We start from the raw sequence: 25,894 nt of genomic DNA, 5'->3' as shown, positions 1-25,894 counted from the left end.
GGCAGACTGCAGTTTCTATTGTTTTGAACTGAAAGCCTAGACAAAGCATGCTTGCAAGGAGCCCTCCACAGCTGATGGAAGGAAGAACTGTGATTTGAAAAACTAAAAGGAAATGGGTTCTATAAATCTGGCTATAGCCAAATTACTCCTATCAAACTGACTCGCCTGCAAATAACATCGAAACTTTAAAAAACATATAGAAAGTAACTGCCTAGAGGCACTCAAAAGTAGCATGAAAGATAACAGAATCTTGGGACCCAAACTCACTATGCCAGTGGGAAAGTGAAGCTTGGGAACTGAACTGTGCAACACCGTCTGCCTTTTGTTGTCGAACAGACAGCTGTCATTCCACAACCCTGTGTCATGGCCTCATCCATACGCCAGGTGCCCACAACTACAGAAGGCCACATAGCTCCCCAGATGGCCTTCCTCACAAAGTGCTCACAAGGAGATTTCTTGTGAGCCCCTAAATCTATCAGAACATATATCCCCCACTAAAAACTAGCCCTAAAACCGAGTTCTATTGTATCTCACCCTGGCAATGTCAAGTACCAGCTTATCTTCATAGGTACAGACAAGGACAAGAGCAGAAATCACCGTTCCCGTGAAAGAGAACCCTGAGAAAAACGCACAACTGACTTTCCTCCACTCCCCCTTTCCCATGTAAAATGCAGGCTTACTGAGGCTAATCGGAGGCTCACAACAATGTTTAAGCATCTGCCTCACTGCTCCCCAGCCTCCCTTTTATCCCCCTCCTGCTTGTTCTTTCCCCTTTAAATACCAAACTTCTCAAAGCTTTGGAAAAAGCACAAATGCTCCTGTTACCTGGCACGTCCTCAACTGCAGCTACGTAAACCTCTATCGATTGAGACCTGCCTGAATCACTTTTTAGTTAACATCAGGTATATTCTGGGGAAGGATGGACATTTGGAAAAAAGAACGGGCAGGGGACCTCCTGCTTTCTCAACTATTAAGCTAATGGCAGCCAACTTTGTTATGTGGAACAGCTAAAACTCCAACAAAAATCCACAGGGTTTGGTTCTACCAGAGTTGCTGGGAAGTTGGGGGAAACCCACGGTGAGTGTGACCCTGAATTCTGTCTCTAAATTCTGCCCAAATCTCTGGCTGACGGCAGAACAGAACTTGCACAAGGCCAACTTCAGGTCAGCTGAGTCTAAAGTAAGTGGACTGAGATTTGAGCATCTGCCAAAGGGAGAGTTGGCAATTTGAGCCTGACCAAGTTAACTGCCTGTCAAACAAGCAAATCAATACTCTTCAGAGAAACCTAACATGATCAAGAGTCTACAACCCACAGTAAACAGGGCACAATTCAAAGTCACTAAAAATAAAAAGAATCATGAAGATGTAACCCATCCTCACAATAAAGAATCAGCAGATGGGACCTTAAAGCAGTTATTCTAATTATTGCTAAAGGATATAAAGAAAAATATTCTTGTAGTGAATGAACAAATATAAAATCTTAGCAGAGAACTAAACACTTTTTTTAAGCGAAACAAATTCTAGAACTGAAAAAAATTCTCAAACTAAAAACTTGTTGCACGGGGACGAACAAGAGAGTAGAGAGGCAGACAGTGAACACTTAGGACACAGCAGACGCCGTTCAACCTGAAGAACAGAGCAGGGACCAGGTCAGAAAGCAACGAGCAAATCCAGGACCTCCAGCAAAAGGTCTACATGGGTGTAACTGGAGCCCCAAGGCAGAGTAGAAACAGTAAAGCAACAAAATACTTGAAGAAACAATGCCCTCAAATTCCCCACATTCGGTAAGACATAAATTTTCAAGTTCGAGAAGTCAGAAAACCACACCCGAGATAATCACCGTCAAAATGCCAAAAACCTAAAATAAAGGCAAAAATCTAGGAAGCGGACGGGGAACAACTATCTGAAATTGTGCTGATCAGAATATAATGGAGGTCATCATCAGATACAGTGAAGGCCAAAACACAGTGGAGCAATATCCTTCAAATGCTGAAACAACAAATCTGTTACCCAGAGTTCAGTATCCGTGAGAAAAAAAAAAATCTTCAGGAACGAAGGCAGCAATTTTCAGACAACAAAATCCAAGATCATGTTTGTCAGTAACACACCTGAATTACAAAAAACTAAAGCGTTCCTCTGCCTGAAGAAAAATGACACCAGATAGAAACTTCCATTTTCAAGAGGTAAGACAGAAGTCCTACATGGCAAAAATACTGAGAAAACAAACGTGGGCCTCAGAACGCACAGGGAATGGAGAGGTTAGGGCCAGGTCGAGGCCCCAAGGAAGAAAGCACATCTCACCTGGGGGTCAGCCAACTTTCTATAAAAAGCCAAGGAGTAAATATTTGAGGTATGTGAGCCAGACAGTTTCTATCACAACTCCACTGCTCCCACTGTAGTACAAACACAGCCATTAACAATGGGTGAATGAAAAAGTACAGCACGTGCCAGTGAAACTTTGTTTATAGAAAACAGGTGGTAGGCGGAATCTGACCCAGCCCATAGTTTGCCAACTCCTGGGTCTAACCAACAGGCAGCTGTGAAAGGGCCTGCACATCCATGAATCAAGTCTGTGTAGAGACGAAAAAAAAAAAAAAATCAAAAGAAATAATGAATACGAAGGCCAGGCGTGGTTGCTCACACCTGTAATCCCAACACTTTGGGAGGCTGAGACGGGTGGTTCATTTGAGGTCAGGAGCTCATGACCAGCCTGACCAACATGGTGAAACCCCGTCTCTACTAAAAATACAAAAAAAATTAGCTGGGCGTGGTGGCGCACGCCTGTAATCCCAGCTACTCGGGAGGCTGAGGCAGGAGAATCACTTGAACTCAGGAGGCAGAGGTTGCAATGAGCTGAGATCGCACGAGTGCACTCCAGCCTGGGCAACAGAGCAAGATTCTGTATCAAAAAAAAAAAAAAAAAAAAAGAATGAGTATGAAACTGCTATATATATATGGCATTTGGTGAACTGTAAAATGGTACAGAAATTTCACATATAGGACAAAAAGATGAAAGTAAGTCTTAAAATGGAAATGATGAAAATTTCAGGATATTCATAATAAAAAGAAGAGAAATAGCTGAGAAAGAAAACTTTGTCTAGTACATTCCATTTCCCCGTGGACCTCTAACACCTTGTATACATGTAGCATAAAATTTGAGAAACTTGATCAAAATAATACCTAAGCCATACCAAATTCTGCGATAACATAAGGACTGAAGCCTTAGTAAACACATGGCTTCAAGCGATTACTTTACTGCCCTTTATTTCAGCTTTTTAACGAGTAATGTGAGGACAGTAATTCGCAGGGCTAATATAATGCCCAACAGAGGTACTGCAAACTGTATTTTTAAAATATACCGTAATAATCTGTTAGACCACATTATCTACGGCCAATGAGAAAAACAGAGGCAAGCATTTACTTCCATCTTGAGCACAATATGAACTCTTACAAAGACTTCGAATTATTAGCAAATGACCTTCATTCACCAAAAGAAAATCAAAGTGATTCCCAAGCTATTCTTTCATGGTCATGTAAGTAATGCCACTTTATGCAAACCAAAAATGCTATAAAAGTAAAAATGATGGCCTGCAGATGGGTTGAAAGTACAGTCTTAAGTTCTATAGAATATTCACTTACGGTTTCTAATAATATTCTGTTACTCTGGCATTCAGCTTTCCTTGCCATATCGATAGTCCAGTATAAAGTGCCTTGACAAAACCTCAAAGCCCAGCCAAAAAGGTAAGGGAACAAAGTATCTTCATCATGGTTGGTAAACTGTCATGAACTGCAAGAAATAGTGGCACAGAAGGAAGGCCACTCCCTCACCACGTTCAAAACCTAAATAGGCACAAGCTGAAGGGAAGACCAGAGACCAACCGAAATCCAAGGAAATAAGGTACTGTAGTCTTTTCTGGGGGCTATATGAATAAAGATCAAAGATAATTTAAAAATAAAATGTGTCACCTTCATCAAACCCACAAGTAAAGAAACCTCACCTGGTAGACTACTGAAACCTAAAAGCTTCCATGTGCACTACTGTTTTAAGTCACCTGGCAGGAAATTAACAAATATCCTTTAATGTCTGATGTAAACCAAGAATATAAAATAGTCACACAGAAAAAAACTGATGGCTGATTAGTCAGACATGCCTCCGTCCCTCCAAAGGAAAATGTTGGAAAAGTGACAAAGCCTCAAAGCCCTAGTTCATCAGCATAGCATGTTACATCAGGTTGCTGCAAACATATTTGTGGTTTCTGCATTGTTGAAATTTGCCATTTGATATTGGAACACGTTCTTAAATAAATGTGGTTATACATCATTTTAATGCGTATTTCTCGCTTGATGGTTTTTTTGCTAATGACTTATTACTTGCTGTTTATTTTAGACTATGGAAATGTTAGACAAAAGGCAAATTTTAGCAATTTTCTTATTCGAGTTCAAAGTAAGTCGTAAAGCAGTGGAGACAATTTCCAACATCAACAACGCATTTGGCCCAGGAACTGCTAACACACACACAGTGCAGTGGTGGGTCAAGAAGTTTTGCAGAGGAGACGAGAGCCTTGAAGATGAGGAGCGTAGTGGCCGACCATCAGAAGTTGACAACAACCAATTGAGAGCAATCACTGAAGCTGATCCTCTTCCAACTACACGAGAAGCTGCTGAAGAACTCAACGTCGACTGTTCTACAGTTGATCGGCATTTGAAGCAATTTGAAAAGGTGAAAAAGCTCGGTAAGTGGGTACCTCATGAGCTGAGCGAGAATCAAAAAAAATCATCATCTTGAAGTGTCATCTTCTCTTATTCTACACAACAATGAACCATTTCTCAATCAGATTGTGACATACGCCGAAAAGTGGTTCTTATACGACAACCAGCTCAGTGGTTGGACCGAGAAGCTCCAAAGCACTTCCCAAAGCCAAACTTGCACCAAAAAAAGGTCCTGGTCACTGTCTGGTGGTCTGTGCTAGTCTGATCCACTACAACTTTCTGTATCTCCACAAAACCAATACATCTGAGAAGTATGCTCAGCAAATCGATGAGATGCTTTGAAAACTACAATGCCTGCAGCCGGCATTGGTCAACAGGAAGGGCCCAATTCTTCTCCACAACAGCGCCTGACCGCACGTCACACAACCAACACTTCAAAAGTGGAACAAATTGGGCTGTGAAGTTTTGCCTCATCTGCCATATTCACCTGACCTCTCACCAACCAACTACCATTTCTTCAAGCATCTCGACAACTTTTTGCAGGGAAAACGCTTCCACAACCAGCAGGATGCAGAAAGTGCTTTCCAAGAGTTTGTCAAATCCTGAAGCACAGATTTTTATGCTACAGGAATAAAACTTATTTCTCACTGGTGAAAATGTGTTGACTGGAATGGTCTTGATTAATAAAGATGTGTCTGAGCCTAGTTATGATTTAAAAATTCACAATCCAAAACCACAATTACTTTTGCACCAACCTAATATGTTATTTCAAGAAGCACTGTATCTGCTTCTGGAAGGCCAGAAACAGCAGGCAAGCTGCAGGATATTGCTGGAAAGACCTGGCCTTCAAGGTCCCCTGTGCAGCACTCAGGGCACACAAGGAGCTGAGTCACTTGTCCCCTTAGTGGTCCTGGTGTCAGGCCATTCTCCTTTCTCTCCCAGAGGCTCTTCATCCCGACCCTTCCTCCATGGAACACCTTAAAAATCGCCATTCTTGAGTCTTTCTCTGAAGATTCCTGCTATACAAACTAGATAGTCTAAAATACAGCTTTTACTGTAAAAGCTGATTTACCCAAAAGATTTAAAATAACTTAAGTTTGCATCTTTAGAAATGTGAATTCTAAAATTACTTCACACTTAATCCTTTAAATACCAATTATACCAACCTGAGTGTTGCAAATTTTTAGCATCTTACTTACTTGGTGCATTCTTCTAAAGACTGTACGAGCATTTGCTGGAAAGAACATATTTCTTCTAGATTTCCCATTAAATATGAAATGTTTGCTGAACTTAACCTAGAGCCAAGAAAAATAACAGTAAACATATGTAAACAGTTTTATTTATATTCTTCTCCTTTGCCATCCCAATGTCCTATTGAAGTCTTAACCTAATAAACAGCTGATGTCTAAGGCAAACTGGTACACTAAATTTTGTTTCACTATTTAACCCTCTATTCTCTGAAAATAGAAGAGAACAGCCTAAGGTTTAGACTATTTTATAGTTAGTGCAATTTATCATCTAACTTACTTCTCACTGGTCTGCAATGGCCGTAGGTAGGTTGAAAGCACAGTCTGAAGTTCTTTAGAATATTCATTTTCTGTTTCTAAAATATTCTGTAGCACCTATAATAAATGATGAATAAGTGTTATTTGACATTTCCATTGCTATTTGACACTAAGATTTATACACTTTGGACAGTTCATCGCCATTGTTCAATTCACACTGTTACTTCTATGTAATACTAAAGTGTTGAGTATCATCATCATTCTTTGCAATTATTGACTGTTAAACCCATGTAATGAATTATTACTAAGGCCATACAACTGACTTTATCTTACTGCCAACCGTATCTGACAGGTATACCTAGCATGAATTCCATCATCAGATGCCACGTCTGTTTAGATAAAAAGGAGAAGCCGCCAAGAATCACAACTGCATGGACAAACAGATCAATCTCTATGACACTGTGTGGTGCAAAAGAAGCCATTCCCAAAAGGACATCCTGCATCATTCCATTTGTATTAAGTCTAAGAGATGACAAAACTAATCTATGGTGACAGAAATCAGAGAAGAGGTGCAGGGTAGGATGGGGGCGTGGACAACAGGGAAAGGAGAATGAGGTAAATGTCTAAGGCGATAAATAGGTTCTGTATTTTGATTTGGGTAGCGGTTACAACAGATATATACATTGTAAAAGCTCACTGGACTGTGCCTTTGAAATGTATGTATTTTAACATATGTAATATTACTCTCAACTAAAAAAACAGTTTACTCTTTAGATTGCATCTAAAAATTGAAATCAATTTCTGGGAACTATAGACTTTCCCTAGTGAATATGACAGTCTCAGACACCTTATTACCACATTTATTAAAAACTAAAGGTTTATCAATGTTAACAATCTTTACTACTTCATTTAAAGATACCAGAATAATTATAAATTAACCTTAAAATTAAAATGTTTCCCAATACCCTGTATTAGTGTAGCAAATTTAGCCGAAATAATTTAAGTCTTAAAAACTGACAGATAAATATAAAGTGCAAAACTGATGAAACCAAGTAGGAATGCTTTCCACCAGCTACCACTGCAGCAAAGGCCCAACCCAGGGCGGGACGAGAAGGCACCTGGATGTGAACTGCAGGTGCTCCTCGCACTCCTGGCACCGAGCAAGGGGCTCTGCACACAAAACTTTTCCTCTTAGAGAAGCTGACTTCTCCCAACTCAAACAGCTGAGAAAAGCAGAGCCAGACAGCGGCCCCAGGTCCTCCTGCCACTGCACCGCACCACACTGTCTTCTTTGGCATGAGACTGAGGACCGCGCTGAGGATCCTGAAGGACCTGACGTAAGTGAAGAAAGTGGAATCCTTGCCTCTATTCTTTTTCACCCGACTCTGTTACAGAGCTAGTGCTTTTTAAATCAGGAAATCACATTACACGTATTTTCTGCGCATCTAGTACATGCATCAAGATGTGCTATTTGTCTCCCAGAGCTAACAATACATTCTCACTTATTCATACAAAAGAAATTGTACAGAAGTAATAAAGATATTAAACATGCTCGGTTTGTCCCCATAATTTTTGATAATCCAAATGTAAATTTAAACATTTAAGAAAAAAGTCATCAAGTTAAATTTAAATTTCAGCCTTAGTAAAGACAACCCGGGTCGTTACTCTGTTTGCCTACTGTTGACTGTAAACTCTGAGAAAGGAATACAGTCATTCCTGAGTAAATGCAAATCTGATTAAATCACTTACTAAACTACTTGGGCGAAAAAAACCAGAGGCTCTTCCACTGGTGACAAGGAACTCAGGCTCATCCCTGAAGGGATCTATTCATGGGAGACGACCGTGGGAGAGCCAGAGCGAGGGGCCCTGCAGGGAGCTGGCTCTTCATGGGAAATGCTGACCCCACAACCACAATGTCTTCCTTCTATGAAATTCCCGTCGAACACAAATGTCAAAGGTCTGGTGAGCAGAGGCAAACCGTGATGCCAGCCACCACACCCCAGAGACGCTACTCTAAACCAGGCCTGTCCTCCAAAACAACGGGGGAAGCCAGCCAAGCATAATGAGATCTTGAGCTAAATAAGATAAAATAAGATCTGTCACAGACGTATCAGAAAAGTCCTTTTCAATGTTAAAGATAGGAAATATGATTTAGCTTCCTAATTACAAATATTGGATACCAACTTACCAATACTGCTCACTGCACACCTGAAGACCTATACACTTATTTTCAAACAGAAAAATGTTCCTATGTGAGATAAGAAAGCAGCCACTAGAAACTATCACTAGCACGAACATGAGAAGAATAAAATACAATGACCTTCTGTCCGTCACAGCACTAAGCGCTGGCTGCAGAAATGAAAGCTTCCCATAAGCACCAAAAACTACTCGAAAGAGCCCTCTGCCAAAAAGCCACATTTGTTAAAATAGTTAAGTTGGTTAATTCAACAAATAGTCTTAAACACTATTTTCAAATAGGGTGCTAAACACAATTCCTGTATTACTCCCAACCAAACAATGCAAGTTACACTTAACTTTTCCTCAAACACACAGCCAGGCCTGGCTCCCTGGCTCCAGCTGGGGTGCCCACTCCCTCTGCCAGGAGGTTGCTGGCCTTCCTGACCTCGGGGCGCAGCCGGGGGTGCCACTTACCACCTTTCTTCCCCTCCTCGTCTTCTGCACGCTCTGGCTGCTGCAGGACCCCATGAGACCTCACAGCCTGGACGCCACAGCTCCATCCCACCAACGCTGGGAACCCAGAGGACGCAGGCAGTTTTCAAAGAAAAGGCAGCTTTTACGACCCACAGTGCTGAAGAAAGGCCCACAGAGCTGAGCTCAGCCAGTGCCAGCTTCCCGGGGGTCACGAGGCATGGAGAGGCAAGTGCAGTCAAACACTGGTGCCACTCAATCCCTATGCTGCCCGCCTCAGAGCACAGCAAAACAAAGAGGACTCACTGCTGCGCCTCGCAGACACAGACACTTTATTCGTTGCATCATTAAAGGAGTACTTAGCATTTCTGATTTTACAAATGGGTTACAACTTCCACTGCCAATCTCGGTAGGTGTTTTATATGTTTATGTCATCAACAGCCTTTAAAAACAAATAACTGATTTACATAAGAGAACAAAGAACATTAATTTTTTTTGTTTCATCTGTATAAAAGATTTTTATCATCATACAACTGTATTTCCATATCCCAATCCTAATGTATAAGTCCAAGAAGAAAAACCAAAAAGTGGCACAATTATTCAAAATCTACCTCCACCCTACCTAATCAGCCCCTCCCTGTCCACTGCTACAGAGAAACAAGATCATCACTTAATGTTCTCCATTCCAGTCTATTTACACTTCAAGTAAATTTTCAAAAAGTAAATTACAAGACAGCAGTTCACCACACAATGTGGCCTGTAATAAACATCTGACTCCATGGAAAGGAGGAGGAGGAGGAGGAAGGAGTGTTGACAAGAAATCCCAGAAGCTCCTGCTGGCTCCTCTACGGGTCACAATGACATGAGGCAGTCAGTGGCTCCCCGACCACACGGTTGCTGATTTAATGTGGTGTGTTAGCACTGCTGGTCCTTACCAAGACCTCGGAACATCAGTTCTCAAAAAAAGTTTGGAGAGACCACATAAATGCTTTTATGATACTGTATCTTTTGAAATAAATGTTATTCTATTACTTTTAAATTTGGAGATTCACAGATCTTGGGGTACGTTTCTCCTAAATGTTAAAGGTTTATAGGCAATGGCTCCTGCAAAGCCTCCAGCCCACAGGGGGAAGCAGACACCGCCAATGGCACCTGCACAGCAGCATGGCGACAGGTAAAGAGCCGGCCTCTGCAGCCACGTGGACCTGGGCTCCCAGCTGTGCTCCACCACTGACTGTCTGCCGCTGGACAAGTCTATCGGTCTGTTTCCCTTTTTCACAAAAAGGGGTTTTACAAGGTTATAATGGTTACTCAAGAATGCCAGTCATTGGCTTATAGTAGGAAGGCATCTAGCCAGTCACCCTTCGACCTTCCAGCCCAATGTGGAGTCTTACTTGGAGCTGCTTCTTAAATGACTCCTTCAGTCAGGAGGTAATTACTTCACAAGACAGCCTTTCTTGCAATTAAGTCACTCAATCCTCCCAAACACTGAGCTCCTCTCTGTGTCAGCATTCCACTAGTGCCTACCTGACAACCTTCATCTGTATCATCTTAGTCCAGATACAGCAAGGAAATCCCATGAAAAACAATGGGAGCCAAGTGTGAAAGAAGCCAGCAGGCACCTCGCCGCCCAGGAAAAGAGGGGATCCCACAAGCTGCACACCCTCCCTGATACCTCAGGGCCCCTCATCATTAACCATCTCCACCTACAGGCCCCAAGCAGAGACTTCAGGAGTCAAAAGATTTAAAAGAAATCTTCACTGAGGTGTAGAAAAGCCAAGGGCAAAGCAGAAGATGAAGAGATGAAGCAACGCCAGGATTTAGGGTCACTGCTGATGGATGGAGACCGAAGACACCCTGTCACCAGGAGGCTCAGGTTTTCCTCCTTGGCCTGGCATCTGAAGGCCATCGCAAACTAAAGGAGCAGGGAGGAAAAGACAGGCGTGGGGCTTCTCTGGAGCACAGGAAAGGCCCGTGGATGTGTGTGATGGCATCTAAGGATACATAACCGTTTTATACACTTACGGATTAGAAAGAGTGATGCTACCTATTACATTATATTCACAGTATTATAATAATGCTCTAAATAACAAGGAAAGTGATATGGTTTGGCTCTACGGCCCACCCAAATCTCACTCTGAATTGTAATAATCCCCATGTGTCAAGGGCGGGACAAGGTGGAGGTAACTGAATCATGGCACGGGGGTGTGGGGGAGCAGGGGCATGCAGCGCGTTCCCCTATGCTGTTCTCATGGTGAGTTCTCACAAGATCTGATGGTTTTATAAGCACTTGGCATTTCCCCTGTTGGCACTCATTCTCTCTCCCACTGCTTCGTGAAGAGGTGCCTTCCGCCATGACTGTAAGTTTCCTGAAGCCTCCCCAGCCATGTGGAACTCTGAGTCAATTAAACCTCTTTTCTTTATAAATTGCCCAGTCTCGGGTATTTCTTCACAGCAGCGTGAGAACGGACTAATACAGAAAGCCTATAAAATCAAACCATAGTGTATATCACTGAGCAGGGAAGGCCATAAGGACTGTGTCTTCCCAGTCAGCGACTTAAGAAACCTCATTCTCTAATGACGGAGCAGGGTGCTCCTCATCCCCCCGAGAGGCAACTCCAGACCATCATTCTCTCTAGCCTAGGCATCCAACCCCTTCCTTTGATCCCCATCAGGAAAGATGCCAGTCACCATGCCATGGGGGCAACGAGTGTGCTTTCACTGTCAAATCCACCAAGCTCGGGGACATCAGGTCACAAACCTGTCTCTTTTAATTATATGATCAGGCCACCTCGGCTACAGCTTTCACAGGTCACCCTCAAAATCTACGGGGATTCCAGTTTACAAACAGAATGGTATGGTGGCCTCAGTGATGCCTTCTGTTCCCAATGCTCTTAAATACTCTTCTTAATAAACACAAAAACCTCTAAGGTCCAGCACTTTGCTGGAGGCCTTAAGGCCAGTTGCCAGTCCACTTAATACTACCAGGTCAGGGCCAGCATTACCAACCTCGTTTTACAAATGAGACAACTGGGCTCAGGAAGCTAGGGCCAAAGCTCCTGGCCACCCAGGCTAAGCAGCATGGACGATTCAACAAAAAGGCTGTACACCTTCCACTGCATCAAGCCGCCCGGATCTTAATTAGCTGAACTACCTACACAACAAGGGCACCCTAAGCACAGCTAACAGACTGATTTCAAACAGTATGTACATGAGAAAATAGAGGCAAGAGTAGTGGCTGGCTGTGTCACAAAAACTAATTGAAATTAAAAGATCTGCATTTAAGAGATCTTGATTTCCTCTCCCTTCCCCGTCACTCTCCAAGCCCAAGGCCTGTGTGCCTGCCATGTTCCACGCTGGCTTCCTCCCTAGCCTCAGAGGCCCGTTTCTATCTCCAACACATTCTGGACTGTGGTGCCAAAGACTTCCCCCATAATCACTATCCCTTACATTAGTGGGAAGCTAAAATTCCTCCACTGGAAAGAAACCATTCTCTAGCACAACGTCTTCTATCTTCTATGTCAACTTTATAATACCATGAGATCATATCACCTGTGTAATTTCATATTCTGTTATTGCACTTAACATGAAAATACGTTTTTCGTATTTTTAAAGGCTCATGTACACTTTAGTAATTACAAATGGACAAACCACTGATCGCTTAATCATTCTGGTACTGTTCATCTCATGCTGTTTATTTTGGGTTGCTTGCAATTTATTACTATAACAAATAATCCTCTGAAAATGCCTTTACACAAGCATCTTTGAATATATTTCAGGTTAATTCTCTGGAATGGATTTCAAGAAATTTAGAAATTAAAGAGAAAGCCCTAAATTAAAGAACTTGATCACTTTCAGAATTCTATATATAACTGCCATATTACTTTTGAGAAACTCTGTATGGATTTACATTTCCACCATTAGAACTAAAGATTCTCTCTTTAAATCTCTGCTCACTGATTACAGAAAATATGGCTATTAAAATTTTTATGGTGAGTTTAACTATTTTTTTTCAAAGCCTTAGTGTTTACCATTTTTTAAATTGTTCACAACCTTTCCCATTTATCTACTAATCTTCATGTATTTGTCTTAATGAGCTCTTCAGACATTAAGGATAACCTTGTATTATACCTGATGCAAATAACATTCCAATTAACTTGTGATCTGGCTTATACTGCTTGAGGCAAGGAATATATTAAACTCTCATTAGGTAGCCTAAAAGATTTATCTTTTCCTTTGTCATTTCATCCACTGCCTTTAACTTTTAAAAAGTCATGCTCCTCCCCAGCCCTCTCTTTGAATGCATTCTCCAACCCCATACAGATCACTGCCAAGAGTGAAACCTCACCGTCAGAGGTGTTTTTTGGTTTTTTAGGGACACAATCTTGTTCTGTAGCTCAGGCTGGAAGTGCAGTGGTGCAATCATAGCTTACTGCAGCCTCAAACTCCAGGGCTCAAGCAATCCTCCCACCTCAGCCTCCCGAGTAGCTAAGACTACAGGCATTTGCCACCAAGCCCAGGTAATTTTGGTTTTTTCTAGAGACATGGTCTTGTTATGCTGCCCAGGCTGGTGTCAAACTCCTAGCCTCAAGCAATCCTCCCTACTAGGCCTCCCAAAGTGTTGGGATTACAGGTGTGAGCCGTAATACCTGAACTGTTAAAGGTGTTTAAGCACAATCTTTGGTGAATCTTTGGCTGAATACTAAATTATGCTACCCAAAAGTGAATCCTAGAAAGACAGAATTAAAAATAAAAACAAGAATAAAAAAATAAAAATAGACATCAGTGACTATAGGAAGATAAACTACAGAAGTGCTCTAGGTGAGTCACTGAGCAAGACACAGCAACAGCAACAGTATATCCCAGGGGAGGTGGATTTCAAGCATCCAGAGCTGCTAAAATAGGTCTAAGATGTCCAGTTTTCAATTTAAAAAATCATAGGACATGCAAGAAAGTATGACCACACACACACGCACACAAGAAAAAAAGAAGCAGTCAATGGAAACTGTCTCTAGGGGGCACAGATAGTGGACTTAGGAGATAAAGGTTTCAAAGCAGCTGTTATAAATATGTCCAAAGAACTAAAGGAAACTATGTTTAAAAAATTAAAGGACAGTATGAAGACAATGGCTCAAATATTGTCTATATTTGACTAATTGCACAACAGGAGTCCCAGAAGGAGAGGAGAGAGAAATAGTTACTGAATGGTCCATAATAACAGACATAAATTACTACGAGTTTTACTTTCCAGTGTCTTTTTGGTGTTCATCTTAACTATCATACAATAGCAGGAAAACACATATCCATCCCATTCATACCTGTCTCATTGTCTCTTAATTTCAAAATGTTGGTACTTTCGCATGGAATACTCTTCTCTCAACTCCATTATACTGATCCCAAGTTAAGACAAGTCATTCATGTAAATTTCCTTAACACCATTGGTCCACACCAGTCTTACCCTTTAGTAAGTTTTCAACTTTCAGTGGGGTTAAAAACACCCAGACCTTATAGTTTTCTGTGAAAACGAAACTACAAAACGGGGTGTAGAAATGCCTAACACATTATCTATCATGTTTTGTTCTGTGTTGTATTCTGTTCTCTATTTTTATGTACAATTTACAAATATAAAATTAAGGAAAGCTGAAACTGATTCCTGGCTTAGTAACCAGTGTATAACCTTGGACAAGGCATTTAGCTTCTGTTTTCTCTGTTGTAAAATGAGAGTACTACATCAAAAGACGATTCTCTATGAATTCTATGAGTTTATTTCTACAACAACTGTAATTTTACCATGTGCTATTTACAAATGCAGCTTTATATAGAAAACAATTTACATGTGACTTTGAGGTCAAGGTGTTTTCCATCATTCTGTATGAAAGAGTTGGCTGATTCGAAGAAAAGAGCACTTATAATACCCAGGCTATTATCTCTGTAAAAGGACAGTTAGAGAAGGAAAACAAAAAAGGTATCGACTATGCTTCAATCTGAGAAGTATTACAGAATATATAATGCAAAGAAAAACCCACCAGGATTTCTAAAAAAGCATGGTTGCCTGGTTTTATAAACTGCCTAATGAAAGCAAGATTAATGGAGAAACTAAAGAATGCCCTTGGCACCAATTTAAACACTGCTAACCACTTTTTCTAACAGAATTATCTGGACCTGAACCATAACAGAAGGTAACACACCCTTTGGAATCTCACTGTGGATTGTGGCTGTGTTATTCACCACATGAAGTCTTCCCCAGGAAAGCAGTGTCTTATACAAGAATGCAAGAGGAAAGGGCAGCTCCAGGAGTTAAAACTCAAGTTTTCCTACAACCCATAAAACCCATCTACTGTCTCTGTAGCTACTACGTACACAAAACTACACATAAGCTACATTACACACTAAAAAGCAAATGAGTTAGTAGAGCCAAATCCTCGGAGCAAATGCCCAACAGGCCAAGGGATGAAGGCGATGCAGAGCACTAGGAGAGACGACAGAAAGCAGGTGTCCCGGGTAACGTGGGCCACACAACGCGCTAAAAGGAGTCTGATCTTCTCTAAGTCCACAAAGTTGAGATGGAAGGCAGAGTCCAAGCAGCCAAATGAAGATGAATGAAAAAAAGGGAAGAAAGAGGGGAAGCAAAAGAAAAGGGTTTCCGAGGCAGAAAAGGATCTGGAGTTGACCAAATACAAAGAAAAATAAGTCAAAGATTGCCACCGAGGTAAGAGAAGTCGCATGATGCATGAGGAGACCTGTTCACAAGAAGGTGCAGAGATGTCAAATTATGAAAAAGAAGCAGTAAAAATGGAGGCAACAAAAGACCATTGTGTTCCTGTACCCAAGTGCGAGCTCAGCGAGGGGAGAGGCACCCGCCATTCTGTTCACTGTGCACCCTGGTGCCTTTAACAGAGCTGCACGAGCAGGTGCCCAATAAACAGTTATTAATGAGTGGGTCCCCAGGCCAGTCTGTCCTGCAGTACGATGCTGGGGCAGATGGAAGGTGGGCACTCAGGAGAAAGCTGAGAGTCCAAGCCCCGCAGCACAAGACGGTGGCACAGGTCCATGTGGTAGAGCTGCTCAGACTGCATTTCACCACACCTTTTCACCGCTTCCCAACATAGGTGCAGAAAATGAAATGCTCACAAGAAAATGATTGCTGCACAAAAACACCAATCAACTGCTGTTTCACACCAACAATTCAAACGTCTCATGGGTTCATAGTTATATCTACTCAAGAAGAAAATAAAGATTGGGAGTAGGGGAAGAAATAACAAAACAAATGCACATTTTCCCCAGAATTCAAAACATACATATGTTTAGAGGGTTTACTTTGTTGTTATCATGTTGAGTGGTTTAAAATTTTAATAAATTCTTTAAAATAAATTATTTTCCATTTCTATAGAACATGCAATTGCTACATAAGCTTAGGTACAAAGAAGGTTTAGACGACACAGATTTAGTACCATGAGACTATACATTTGATTTAATAGCATTAGACTACACAGATTTAGTATCACATACTGAACATATTAAGCACAAATTTTAGGATCCAGAAACACCTGTCTTTAACACGTATAGCATTTAGACATGCTCCCCTAATTCTACGCCATGTGGTATGTACACATCAATCCTGGGAAACACTATATTAAGAGAGAAAATAAATTAGAAGCCCTATGTCTAAAGTACTTACAGTCTACTCTGAATACAAACAGAATGGCACTCAATGCATATAAAATTTTCAAATCACATTATACATTTTTTAAAATATCATTTTTGAAGACTGGCTATGGCATGGGGAAACAGGCACATTACTATGTTACAGGATAAGAGCAAGGTACGTTTCCATATACATGATATTAAAACAAAAACATACAATTACAAAAATACAGAGATTAGAAGGAAACAGACCAAAACCTTAATGGTGGTTACATTTGTGTGGCGGATGAATGAACTTTATTTCCTTCTTCCTATTCTAGGTACTTTACACTATATTCTACATTGCTGAGTTTTAGAGACAGTCAAAAACCAGTTAGTTTAAAAATGTTCTGCAATTACTCACCACATTGTAATAGCTTTTGTTTATGGCAGTCGTATCAAATCCTTTGGGAGGGCTCTTCAGTGTTCCTGATTTGGGAGACACAGGCTTCTCTGAAATAAAAATGTAACATAGTTTTACTGATCAGTACTAAAGATGACAAAAGTTCCAGCCTCTCACACAGGCCAAGGATACTCATCCAGCAGCCTCACTGAATTAACAAGCCAAATGGCAAGCCAAGGAAAAGGCCATCCACAGTGACCCTCAGTGCCCCAGAAACCCAGTCCCTCAGGCTCGGCTCACCAAGGCCAATCACAGCACCCCATCCCCATTCTGTTCTCCCAGTTTCAAGTTGAAGGCGTCTAAGAGACTGCTCCACGAATGCCAGCCAAAACCAAAGCAGTTTAGCTACAAGGACAATTCCATAGTGTGGTAAATATAAAGCGTCACCCAAATAAAAGGCATTTTGGCAGATACACAACAATATTAAAACATCAGGGCTAAAAGTTAGGGACTCAGATCCCTCAGAATGGAAAAGTCTCTCTAAACAAGCAGGATCTGGCTCAGGGCTTGAAATAACCATCACTCACAGGAGACACGGAGGAGAAAGAAAAGTCATCTCAAGCAGGGGCAAAAACAAGAAAAACCCACACCGCCTTCACTTCCACACCAGGCAAAACCATTAAAGCAGTCCTGATTCCAGCAAGGATTCCGATGTTTTAAAACAGCACCGCTTTCGCTCCACATCCATTCAACACATACTTACTCTGCATAACAGGTGCTGAAGAAACACCTGCCGAAGAAACACCTGCCAAAAAAAACCTGGCACCGTGCATGCCCGTCATCAGCTCTATGGGGTGGGCCTGTCTACCAATGGTTCTACGGGAGGGGGTCTCTATCACTGGTTCCATGGACAGTGTGGGTGTGTCCATTGCTGGCTGTGCGGGTGGGTCTGTCTCTCCATAGTTCTATGGGGGGGTGTGTGTGTCTATTATCAGTTCTACAGACAGTGTCTGTGTCTTTACCATTAGTTCTGCAGACAGTGTATGGCGTCCATCACTGGTTCTATGGGGTGGGTCCCTCTGTCTCTCAATGGTTTTATGGGTACGTGTGTATTTCTATTAATGGTTAGATGGATAGGGTGTGTCTATCACAATTCTATAGGGTGGGTCTATCAATGGTTGTGTGTGTATCATAGTTCCATGGGGTAGATCTACCAACAGTTCTAGGGGGTGGGCAGATAGGTCTAACATTGATTCTACGTTCTGTACATCTAACATTGGTTCTGTATATCTAACATTGGTTCTACGGATTCTGTTTACCACTGGTTTTCCAGGGCTACAGAGCAGTGTATCAAATTGGGGCTAGTGGGGACAAAGGAAAGGGAGAGGTTTTTTCCCACATTCTTCCCCAAGAAATTGTGATGAACATTTTCTAGAGGACTTAGTCCCTACCAGTTTTCCCTCAAAGCTCACCTCCACTGCAAGAATCCTGCCATATGAACCCCCTCACTGAGCAGGGACACACCCCTCCCCTCTGGTGTGTGAGCAGCACCTGCCTACAGTCCATGCCTTCTGCTCTCCTCTCCTCCCATGCGTCCCCCATCCGCAATCTGTGTCCTAGGGTCTGAGGTAGTATATCCCAAAACAGTGCCTTCAACCCCAAACACTCTAAGGCTTCAGGTCCCTAACGTCAACTGCCTCCTCAGGATCTGCACCATCTTCTGGCAACAGAAACCCAGAATGCCCCAAACCAACCTCATGCTCCTTAACCTTGGGTCCTCCTCCTGTGGAGCCCTTTACCTCAATCTTCCTTCAATGCCTCACTGTCAAGTTCCTAAATCTTCCTTCAATGCCTCACTGTTAAGTATTTCCAGGTGGTTGAAAACAACAAAACAAGGTGCCGCTGCAAGTTGCAAGAATTCTCTCTGCCCACAAGATGGAAAACAAAACTCCACAGGAAACAAATCCCTTCTACACTGTAAGAGCTACAAGGAGGAAAACCAATCTATTCTTGCTAGCACACTTTCCTATTCAATCTCTTTTCTACAGCTAAGAATTTAATTGTAGAAGAAAAAACTATGAAATGTTTTCATCTGAGGAAAAACAACACTTTTTCATCTTTGAAATCTACAATTTGGAGGCAGGATAGAAAACATTACGGGGAGACTGTCCACACCTAAATTACAGCCACTGCGATCATAAGCCACACGTCAGCATGTGTGCCGGTAAAGTGAGCTTCGTAACAGTGACCCTGAATCTGCATTATTTTAAAAGTAATGATTTTGCCAGCTCTGTTATTTTAAACTTAAGACATACCTCACAACTCAACATCACAGTTAATAAAATTCAATTAATTTACCGTAAGAACTGTAAGAAAAAAGTTTTCAAAAGAAAAAGCTTCAGGTTACTAACATTACATAAAAATAAAAAACAGGCAGAAGAAACCCAGTCAAATCAGATTAAGTCCAGGCAGGTTGCCTTTTCTCCCTTAGGAAAAAAGAGCTCCCAATTCTGCTGGCTGCTGAATGGAAGGTCTCAAGATCACGTTCCCCAAAACACCCTGTGGTTCGTTTTCAACAAGAGGGCACTGCTGAGGTGTGCCACCCACAACGTGCCCTTGCTTCCAATCAGGAAGCGTAATTTCCACAAACGCCCAAGGTGGGTCTGCTGTCAGGAGACCCTGCAGGGGAGACAGGAAGCCCCTGGCTGCCAGACCCCAGCCAGGCCACTCCTGGCTTCTGATGCAAAGCTCCTTGCTTGCCCCACCACTGTCCAGGCTCCTGGGGCGGTCACGCCAGAAGAAATGCACCATCAACAGGAGGGGTGCGGGGCAGCAGGGGCACAGGTAACTCCCGGGCAGCCTAGGAAGCCTTCTAGTAGCTTCTACCAAAAAACAGCATTGAAATTAAGAGAGGCTAAATTACGGCCATTCATAACAGACGGAAAAGCACACGGCCAGGAAATAGATTAGAAAATACTCAACTGCCCTACTATCCTAAGAAAAGCAGCATTTTTTGGCCCATCTGGTAGCTAAAAATTAATAAAATTCACTGGTATTGAGGAGTGGGGAACCAAGAGTATGTAGTTTAGTGCTACCTTTCCAGGGGCTGACTGGGGTAGCAAGTCTTCCCTTTCTTAAAATAAACTCGAAAAATACTGAAAACAAGAAAATTTAAATATAGACGTGTAAAAGAAAAAGAGGGGATGACATGCCAACAGCAAAGAGGAAACCCTCTCACTAGGGGAGGGGAGACAGACCTGCCTCCAGGCTCCAGCAGCTGGGGCTACACCCAACGCAGGAAGAAAACAGACCTGCTCCAACCCAAGCAAATAAAACTGGATCCCTTAGTAACCCGCACAGCTGATGCAAAGATGTCTGGAAGCTTCTGTGCACTGGTCTAGAGAAATAGCAAGGAAGTGTGCAGGCTGCTCACAGATGGGGGCACAGCCTAGAAGAAACCAAAACCCAGAGCCCGCACCTGCTTAGCAGGACCACTCTAACCTATGCTCTCCTCTTGCAGGACTACCAGTACCTGCCTGGGACAAAAAAGTCTCCGGGAACCCCTAAGAAGCAAACGTTACTTCTCTCTGTAGAAATATTTCTACAACCCAGGGTACACAGGAACCCACCATCAGGAATAAGCCCACCATTAAACAGTATCAGCCACAGAAGGTACTGAGCTGCCAGGAGGGTGTGAGTGGATGTGGCATATAAAGGGACCAGGTTCCCCAAAGTAGAAATAAGAGGAAAATCAAGACCTAATGTAATCTGTTGTTTAAAATGACAGGAGAGATACGCAATTAGGACCAATCACGACGAATAAAAAAGGCGCCATGAAGATTAAAAACATCTGAAGCGGCAGCAAAACTTCTACAAATAAATATGGTCACTAAAATGGAAATCTCCACAAACAGGTTAGTATCACCGTGAGGAGGGAATTAATGAACTGACAGGCAGAGGAATAGATAATACAGCACAGTGAAACAAACAGATACGCAAAGTAGATTAAAATACCCGGATTAAAACAGAGGGCAAAATAAGACATCTAGTAAGATATTCAGGAGAAAAATCAGGGAGCGAGCTGCAAATAGTCCTTGAGAAGATCCTTTCTGGAACTGAAGAGCTCTGGATTCCTTGGGCTGAGGAAGCACAGCCAGCCCCAAGCAAAACCAGAGTCCACCAAGACACACAGGAACGCTGCACAGCTGGGCGAGGGCCAGGTCCGGGGAGCCAGGTGCAATGCCCTCCCCACTCCGAGGCACCTCCACCATCACAGGGCTGGGAATTTCTGCCTCTTTTGAGAAGAACACACTTCTGTGAGTCCTCACTTGCCTCTTCCGCTTGACTGGAAGCCACCCAGCCGCTTCCCTCTGTTTCAGTGGTTATGCTTTCATTTGTGACGTGTCACCAACCCAGCAAAGTCCAGAGTTAATCATCACCGCTGGCTTCAACCACCAGAGCAGACGTGGCCCTGAAAAACTCGGAATTCCCACGTCCTCTTCCGACCTTCTGTGCTGGGGCTCTGTGCGTGGTTTGCCAGCTGTTACTCACACACTCAGAGTTCACAGAGTCAGTGCCTGCGTGTGTCTGCCCGTGCTCAGCAGTGTCTGCCTGCCGCTTTCCTGAACCACATGCACCCTCCTGTCAGGTGACGTCCTCCGAGTTGTTCAAGGGATAATCTGCTAAGATGCTCGATCTTTGTTCGAAAATGTTATAATTGTGCCATTACTTTTTCCCAAACTTTAAGATAGAAACTTAAAAATATACATAAACATACAGAGAATGACCACGTATAGACTCTTAACAGTGCTAGCAGTCCTCAGCATCGAGCCTGCCTCATCCGCTCCCGCCGTGTTCTCTGCTGGAAGCACCATCAGCAAGTCTCAGAGATGAGGTCATCTCCACTCACCAACACTTCAGTGTTAGCAAAGGGAGCTTTTCTTCTTTAAACTCAAAACCCTAACCTCAGACCATTATCACACCTGACGATATTAATAATTTTTAAATCTTATCTAACGCCTAGTCTATATTCAGATCTTCCTGTGTGTCAAAACAATGGCTTTCTGATGTCAGTTTATTTGAATCAGGAACCAAATGAAGTCTGCACAGCACATCTGGCTGTCGTGCCTCTAGAGTCTCTTTCATTCTATAAAAGCGCCCCCTCCTCTTTTTTGGATGCCAGTAGAGAGCAGAGAGCACAGACCTGCACGCTTACCTCATGTGCTGTGCAGGACACCTCAGATGTGCTTCATAACTTCTGGGAAGACACTCTTGGTTTTCCCACTGCTGTGTTTCTCAGTTTCCACAACAGTGTTCACCAAAGTAAGTATTTGGGGAATGGATGCTGGGTGTGGCTTTAGAGCCAAGTGTAACTGGTGTAACTGTGAACAACCTTGACAATGCAACAGGAAGATACAGGTGAGTAAAGGCAGAATGTGGGAGGATACAGAAAAGGGTCAAGGTGAATCTTCACGGAACAAAATGGGGCATCAGGAGGTATCTGCCAAATGTCACTGAAATACAAATAAGACTAAAGCATCTCGTTTAGCACACCAACAGAGGAAACCAACAGAAGAACAAATTAATCACAAAGAACAAACCTAGAAGAAAGTAGGAGGAAGAAGGTAAGTCAAACGGGGTACACAGGGAGACCCTGAAGTTGCTGAGGGCTTGGTTTCAGACCATGGCAATACAGTGAGTCACACAAACTTGTTCCCTACTGCATATAAAAGCTATGTTTACACTATACTGTAGTCTATTAAGTTTGCAATTGCACTGTCTTAAAAAAAAGTACATTCCTTAGTCAAAAAAAAGTTTCTAAAAAAAAATGCTAACAATCATCTGAGCCTTCAGCAAGCTGTAATCTCTTTGTAGAGGGTCTTGCCTTGATATGGATGGCTGCTGACTGATCAGTGGCTGCAGAAGGCTGCGGTGGCTATGGACATTTCTTGAAACAAGACAATGAAGTGTGCCAATATCAGCTGATTCTTCCTTTCATGAAAGATTTCTCTGGAGCGTGAGATGCTATTTGGTAGCATTTTACACACATACAACTTCTTACAAAATTAAGAGTCAATCTTCTCCAGCCCTGCTACCACTTTATCAACTAACTTTTTGCAACAGTCTAAATCTTTTGTTATTTCAACAATGTTCATGGCACTTCAGCAAGGGTAGGTTCTATTTCAAGAAACCACTTTCTTTGCTCAGCCATAAGGAGCAACTCCTCATCCATTCAAGTTTTCTCATGAGACTGCAGCAGTTCAGTCACATCTCCAGGCTCCACTTTCAATTCTAGTTCTCTTGCTGTTCCCACCACACAGGTAGTTCCTTCCTAAACTGAAGTCCTGAGGCCCTAAGGTCATCCATCAGGGTTAGAATCAATGTCTTCCAAACTCCTGTTGATGCTGATATTTTAACCTCCTCCCATAAATCACAAATGCTCTTAACAGCATCTAAAGGGGTAAATCCTTTCCAGAAGGTTTTCAAATTACTTTGCCTAGATCCATTAGCGGAACCACTATTTATGGCCTTACAAAATGTATTCCTTAAATGCTAAGACCCAAAAATCTAAATTAATCCTTGACCCATGAGCTGCAGTATGGATGCTGTGTTAGCAGCATGAAAACAACATTAATTTCTTTGTATGCCTCCCTCAGAGTTCTTGGGTGACTAGGTATACTGTTAATAAGCAGTAACATGCTCAAGGGAATCTTTTTTTCTGAGTGGGAGGTCTCTGAAGTGGGCTTAAAATATTCAGCAAACCATGATACAAGCAGATGTGCCACCATCCAGGCTTTGTTGTTCTAACTTACAGTGCAGAGAGGCAAAGTTGGTTGAGCATAATTCTTAAGGGTACTAGGATTTTCAGAATGGTAAATGAGAATTGGCTTCAACTCAGTCACCAGCTACATTAACCCCAGACCAGAGAATCAGGCTGTTGGTGTGGCCACCTTCACCGATGATCTCAGCTAGATCTTCTGGATGACTTGCTGCAGCTTCTCCGTCAGCACATGCTGCTTCACCCTGCACTTTCATCATGTTCTGGAGACGGCTTCTTTCCTTCAACCTCATGCACTAACCTCCATTAGCTTCAAACTCTTCTTCTGCAGCTTCCTCACCTCTCAGTCTTCATAGAATTGAAGAGATTAGGCTTTGCCCTTAAGGAAATGTTGTGGCTGGTTTGATCTTCTATCCACACCACTCAAACTTTCTCCACATCAGCAATAAGGTGGTTTCATTGCTTATCATTCATGTGTTCACTGGAGTAGCACTTATAATTTCCTTCAAGAGCTTTTTATTTGTATTCACAACTTGACTGACTGGTGCAACAGGCGTAGCTTTCAGCCTGTCTCACCTTTATACATGCCTTCCTCACTAAGGTTAATCGTTTCTAGCTTTTTATTCGAAGTGAGAGACATGCAACTCTTCCTTTCATTTGAACACTTAAGAGGCCATAGTAAGGTTATAAACTGGTTTAATTTCAGTATTTTTGTGTCTCAGGGAATGAGTGGCCTGGGGAAAAAGATGGGGAATTCCCGGTCAGTAGAGCAGTCAGAATACACACAACATTTATCAATTAAGTCTGCCATCTTACATGGGCATGGTTCATGGCACCCCAAAACAATTCTAACAGTAACACCAAAGGTCCCTGATCACAGATCACCATAACAGATACAATAATGAAAAGCTGTGAAATCGTGCAAGAATTACCCAAATGAAGCACTGGGACAAGTGGGCACATGGTGCTGGAAAAATGGCACCAACAGTGTTGCCACAGGCCTTCCATTTGTAAGAGAAAAAAAAAAAAAAGCAAGCAAAGTGCAATAAAGTGAGATACGCCCTATAAATCTAAGCAGAGAAGTCGCTGCATACTGTGAAGAGTTGCGAGGCAGCTATATAGAAGAGGAGAGGAGGTGAGTAACGCCTCTCCCTGGATCAGGGCTGTGGGAGTGGGTGGCCTCTGCTCTTCCCCACATGAGCTCTTCCGTCTACTGGCTATCACATGCTACAAGCATGTGGCATGTAAGTAATACAATTACTTAAGCATAAATGCAAATAAAACTTTTTTAAAAAAGAGAAGCTCTAATACTGGAAGACTAACAACCTGACCCCTAATTACTCTAAGTCAGCTGGTCTATAGGACAAGCTCCTGAAATGGAAGATGTGTAATCATCACCAACAACGGGAGGCAGCCACATTGCAGTGAGGACATGCTCGGTATACCAATCTAGGAGAATATTCACGTTCACACGCCAGAAACATTTCCAAACCATCTAATCCAAGACCCCTTGGTATATAATGCTATAACACACTCCCTACGCCTGCCTCGGGGGGCCCATATCTTCTAATTTATGTTCTTCTCTCTTGTTTAAAAACAATTACATCTTGAAACAATAGTGCTGAGAGGTCCATCCTGTAATGCAGCCTCATGTGTCCCATCCAAACCCAATCCTCACCGGAGAGGAGGAAGGACTACAGCACAAGCTCACATCCAGTGGCACGAAGGAAAGCAAGGTTCTGGGGTACTTTTGTCCTTTTCCCTGCACAGATTATACTTATATCAAACACTGTTCCTCCATAGCTAAATTAATAACGACATCCAAAATTCAGCTGCATGTTGCTTTATGTCAAAAATAAGTAAAAAATATTTAAAAGTGACCAACTTAAAAAGTGGCAATGTGAACAGTCGTTAAAGATCTGTGGATTAGTAAATGCCAGTCCCATTTAAGCTCTCACATCAGTGCCAAACACAGATAGTCATCATCTCAAGCTAACCAGCCCCCAAAACAGCATTGAAAAGAAATGTCTTTACAACAGATAATAAGCTGTCCAGAAATAGGAGAATTACTAAAGTCAGCACATTAGAAATAATCATCTAAAAAAGCCTGAGTCCACATGCACACACAGAAAACTGGTCTTGGAAGCACACAGAGCACGAGGTGTGTTCTCACAGCTGCTCACCGTGTGTGGCACATGCGGCTGAGTGCCTCCACTTCTATCCAAT

General features: G+C 42.4%; 1 protein-coding gene across 26 annotated transcripts in view; it reads right to left on the bottom strand.

Moving 5' to 3' along the window:
• Nucleotides 1-25,894, bottom strand: part of ARHGEF7 (Rho guanine nucleotide exchange factor 7) — a 190,737-nt gene that overhangs the window by 56,094 nt on the left and 108,749 nt on the right. For 24 of the 26 annotated variants that reach the window (XM_031001467.3, XM_055360726.2, XM_055360714.2 and 21 more), the window contains 3 exons: nucleotides 16,912-17,000; nucleotides 6,238-6,332; nucleotides 5,910-6,005 (listed from right to left, as the gene is read on the bottom strand). In XM_031001467.3, coding sequence (XP_030857327.1) covers nucleotides 5,910-6,005; nucleotides 6,238-6,332; nucleotides 16,912-17,000 — 280 coding nt within the window. Of the gene's footprint in view, nucleotides 1-5,909; nucleotides 6,006-6,237; nucleotides 6,334-8,867; nucleotides 9,032-16,911; nucleotides 17,001-25,894 lie in introns of those variants that run through there. The other 2 variants (XM_031001475.3, XM_055360731.2) reach the window with 2 other exon arrangements.

The sequence above is a fragment of the Gorilla gorilla genome, chromosome 14 (genome assembly GCF_029281585.2).
Source record: "Gorilla gorilla gorilla isolate KB3781 chromosome 14, NHGRI_mGorGor1-v2.1_pri, whole genome shotgun sequence".
Classification (NCBI taxonomy): Eukaryota; Metazoa; Chordata; class Mammalia; order Primates; family Hominidae; genus Gorilla; species Gorilla gorilla.
Note: the sequence above shows the minus strand (reverse complement) of the source record. Positions and strands in the feature narration are given on the sequence as shown.